The 4,243-nt window shown below is 36.7% G+C and overlaps 1 protein-coding gene across 1 annotated transcript; it reads right to left on the bottom strand.

Moving 5' to 3' along the window:
• Nucleotides 1-1,304: 1,304 nt before the first annotated feature.
• On the bottom strand, nt 1,305-3,994 carry LOC148815091 (lens fiber membrane intrinsic protein-like). The gene is made up of 4 exons (XM_088904995.1): nt 3,820-3,994; nt 2,806-2,955; nt 1,960-2,094; nt 1,305-1,366 (listed from the first exon to the last, which is right to left on the bottom strand). Exons 1-4 carry the CDS (start codon nt 3,992-3,994, stop codon nt 1,305-1,307), a joined length of 522 nt encoding a protein of 173 aa, XP_088761121.1.
• Nucleotides 3,995-4,243: the final 249 nt, after the last annotated feature.

Genomic DNA, 4,243 nt, shown 5'->3' with positions numbered 1-4,243 from the left:
AAAGAAAAAAACAGCTGAGTTGGCTAAAACTATTATGACCACATTCAAAGGGCTTCACGTCAAAAACATAAAATGTTTGAAACTGTTATTTTTCTCAAAATGATTGAAGAGAGACAATAGTATATTGTCATATCACTTTTAATCATATAATTATATAACACTTTGATGCCAGATTGCCGTACCCATAATCCAAAATGTAATTAAAAATTGTTCAGTTTGAAAATGCTATGGAAAATCATCTGAACCCTTATCAATCATACATGAATTATGAGAAGGTTAATTCGGAGAGTTAAAATAAATGATGCTGTGAAGTATACTAAAAGCAAAACGTAATTTGGGGCTAGCTTACTCCTTTATCTTACTCCTGATGTACTGCTGTAAATCCCCTTTACATACGTGTTACTTGCAAAGGTAAATGTTTTAACAGTAGCCTACTGTAATTATACTTATACTTAACTAAAAATTATACTTATGTTTATACGTTTTGTATGAAGGAATTCAGTTATTCGGTGGATTACATTTTTTATTGAAATATTTTAATGTTTTTTTTCCATTTTTAATTCATTACACTTGTCTATATTAATATCTGTTGCAAAAGATTGATGGTATAGTAATTTCTCTTTTTAAACCTCACTAAATAACACATTTATTACTGCATAGCATACTGTATAGCAACCTTTATATTCAAATCTGGCTAAGTCATAGTTTGCTGGTGCAGAATGGCTGCTGCGTGTCTTCCAGGTGGGCATCCCCGCTGGCATTCTTTATAGCCGTCATTAGTGATAAGATAATATACAGTATGAAAATACCCTAATATGTTTTTTTCCCTCACTACTATTTATCTTTCCACAACATATTTATTGTTCAGTTGTCTACATTGTGTGGTGTTGTCTGTTGTACTCTGTATGTCCTGAGAGATCAGCGCGGTTAAGAATTCCAATGAACAGTATGTGTACATACAGGAATAAACTACTCTACTCTACTATGATTCAATAGCAGTAGAGCAACACTGTACTGTTTGAATCTTTATTTAAGATCCAATTTGATGTGTATTACAGCATACCTCCTCTTTTTATTTTTAAAAAAACTTGAACTACATTCTTCCATGTGATTCGTTTTAAAAATTAATTTGTCAGAGATCTAGTGGAAAACAATGAAAGATAAGAATTAGCTTTGTAGCAGTCTGAGCCATTTTTTACAGTCCTTTTTAATATTGTTACATTATCGATAAAAATGTTCTTTCTCCTCAACCCAGCCTGTCTGCAAGGTTTCAAGCCTGATTTTACATTGAATGAAAAACGCTTTCAACGTGGTCCAGCAACTCTTCTGCACTCGTGCATTCTGTAGGCGCACATATAGAATATACCTAAAGGGGAAGACAGAGGGCAATTTGTTAACAACACTTTTTTTCTTTTCATGTCTTGCTGATATCCACATTGTTAAATATCACAACATTCTATAATAGTCATGGAATAGTTCAGAGCATCTTCACGGTAGATTATTTTCTAAAACACTGCTGTGCAAAAGTATTAAACATTTTACATTGATGCACTCTGCACTGAATGGTTTTGCTTTATATGGAGAAGCCTAATCTTAGGGCGATCTCTTAATGAAAGTGTAACCATATGTTTTAAGATGATTAAATTCTGATATATCTGAATGATTTTACCTTCATGGATGTATAGAGTGGAAAACAGTTGTATCCTTGAGCTCCTAAAGTTTAAATATCAGTTAGGTGTTTAAGACAAGAAGTAACACTATGGAAAAACGTACATAAAACTTTTATCTTATTTTCCGTGAAAGCAAAAATTCCCTATGTGTATTAATCTTTCTGGATGGTTTCTGTCCTCTATGATTCAGGGAAGACTTTTCTCTGTTTCTCTGTTTTTCTACTTCTGAGGAGTTAGAAATCAGTTAAGAACATTTTGAAATATTTCAAAAGATCGAAGACAAGCTCACCTGCAAAGAATGTCATAAGAAGAGCAACCCAACCCAGTATATACGACCAGGAGAATCTCCAGTCACCAAAGCGTTTTCCAAGGAAATTGACCGTCACCCCAGTGTAAATTGCCATAGCCAGGAGCACAAAAAGAGCTGTTCAAGAAAGAACATTTTTGATCACCAGTTTGGTAGTGGTTTGCCGTTCTGTTCTTTGCTGATATGGTACAGTTTTTAAAAGAGGATAAGAAGTGATTCTCAATTGCTCTCAATAATCCAAAAGGGCCGGACGAAGGAACAGACTGTAATCCAGAACAACACTCATATACAGTAATATTTGTATTTCTTCTACAGCCACACAGACACATGATCATTTGACTATCATTGAAACATTATTAAAAGAGCAAATTGTTATAACAATCTAACAATACGCTCAGTTTCAGGAGAGACATCTGCCTTCCACCTTTGAGTGCCCAGTGCTCTCATTTGCTCATCTCACATAACTGGTATAAACTAATAAAGCAAATGTGAAAAGCCCTCACATGAATGAGTTAGTAAAAGCTTTGAATTAACAGTCATCAAGGGAACAAGACTTTTTAGACATGTCCTGTCCTGAACAAATGGATGTTATGCACAATCTTCAGGTGGTAGAATTGGGAACTCTGTTGACTCTAGTAACTCTACCAGCATGATCTGATTTGGTCTGGACGTCTGTGCATGTGTTGAGAGAACTCATGCTTGCATGGTATGACTCTCCAAGTCAGTCTTCTCTCTAATCTATTTTCCCTGTTCCGAATCGTGCTGAGATGACCTGCTGCTAATCCCATGTGATGCACTTCAGCTAATTCTGACAAAAATGTGACTTACTGGAGACAAAAAACATGATCCCAGCTGCAAAGGACCTGTTGAACCTCTCAAAGGCGGAGAAGTGAGCAAAGGACAGGATCCCAGCAATTATTCCAGCAAAGCAGGACATGGCGGAGAGTATCATGAAGGCCCTTGTAGCATTCCAGTAGGCTGATTGATACAGAGGAGCAAAAGAATGAGAAAGATCAAGCACAAGGAGAAATTCCCTCACTGGAAAAAGCATTTACCTGGAATGAACCAGCAACTGATATGTAACCATATGTAACCATTATCAAACTGTATCACTGCACTGAGAAAATGACCAAAACCCCATTTAAACAGGAATTAAAATGGGTGCACGGTTAACTCTTAAGAGACACTGAAAAAAGAACGAAGAGACTTTTAGTTGTAAATTCCAATGGCCTGTCAAGAGTTTCGATACTGGAGTTTTTGACATACTGTACTGTCATACTGAATGCCTACAATGGAGAAGATTATGAGAGACCTGCATTTTCATTTAAAAAAGTTAACTGAAAATAAGGATAATAATTAGAAAAAAAACCTTTCAAGTCTATCACACCCTGTGATATATCAGGATCACAATATTTAAGCTCCTTGATTATAGATCCAATCAGTCTTTTGTGGTGATTTGCATTATTTGTGCAATTTCAGCAGACGTTTTAGCCTCGATTTGGTCATTTACGTACAGTATGCTGCGCTAATGCTAAGACCATTAGCACATTTGTAAAAGTTAAAATAATGATGCACTTGCCATTAGATTTGTTGACCAACAGAGGTCTCCCTTTCACATCAAATATTGCATTTCAGGGCTAAAGGCTACCTACTGTCAATAAATGATGCACATTTAAGACTGAGAACCAGAGACACATTTTCACAAATATTGTACAACAGAAAAGGGCTGAATAGTCAGGTTCCTATAGGGCAGTTCCCTGTAATCTTTCAAAACAGGACTAAACGATCTGTAAAACCATCAAATCTGTTCTCCGTTCATTGCCTCCTCTTTCCTTCACTTACCAATACTGTCAGTCTGCATGTAGCACTTCCCGGACATGCAGTATCTCCACAACCCCTGATGGGCAAAAGCCCCAGACAGGCGGTATTGCATCCAGTAGTCCGTTGCCGTGGAAACCACCAGGAGGATGTTTCCAACTATCGCACAAAACAAGCCACCTCCCATGAAGCTGTACATTCTGAGGAGCGCTGCTGGTAGGACCAGTGACCACACGGAGGAAACCTACAGGAATACAGACTGAACAACACAGCACCAGAAACCACCTTTTTAAAACAAAACTGAAATACAAAGCGAAGCTCTGTTTTTTTCACCCAGCTATACACTTTAGTCTGTTTGTGAAGATCATAGGTGCAAGTTGATTTTTTGTGTTTTTCGTGGTTTTCTGATGCTTACGCAAATCATTTTGCTTTACCACCGTGTGTATCA

This window comes from Atractosteus spatula, chromosome 25, assembly GCF_055471065.1.
Source record: "Atractosteus spatula isolate fAtrSpa1 chromosome 25, fAtrSpa1.hap1, whole genome shotgun sequence".
NCBI lineage: Eukaryota > Metazoa > Chordata > Actinopteri > Semionotiformes > Lepisosteidae > Atractosteus > Atractosteus spatula.
Note: the sequence above shows the minus strand (reverse complement) of the source record. Positions and strands in the feature narration are given on the sequence as shown.

Bases quoted from the DNA above. Each gene is read 5' to 3' on its own strand.
- LOC148815091 (XM_088904995.1), bottom strand. From the start codon at position 3,994: ATGTACAGCTTCATGGGAGGTGGCTTGTTTTGTGCGATAGTTGGAAAC. The intron at 2,095-2,805 runs GTAAGTCACATT...TTTCTTGAACAG, and splicing joins GATCATGTTTTTTGTCTCCA to CTCTTTTTGTGCTCCTGGCT. The intron at 1,367-1,959 runs GTGAGCTTGTCT...CTTCCCCTTTAG, and splicing joins TCTTATGACATTCTTTGCAG to GTATATTCTATATGTGCGCC.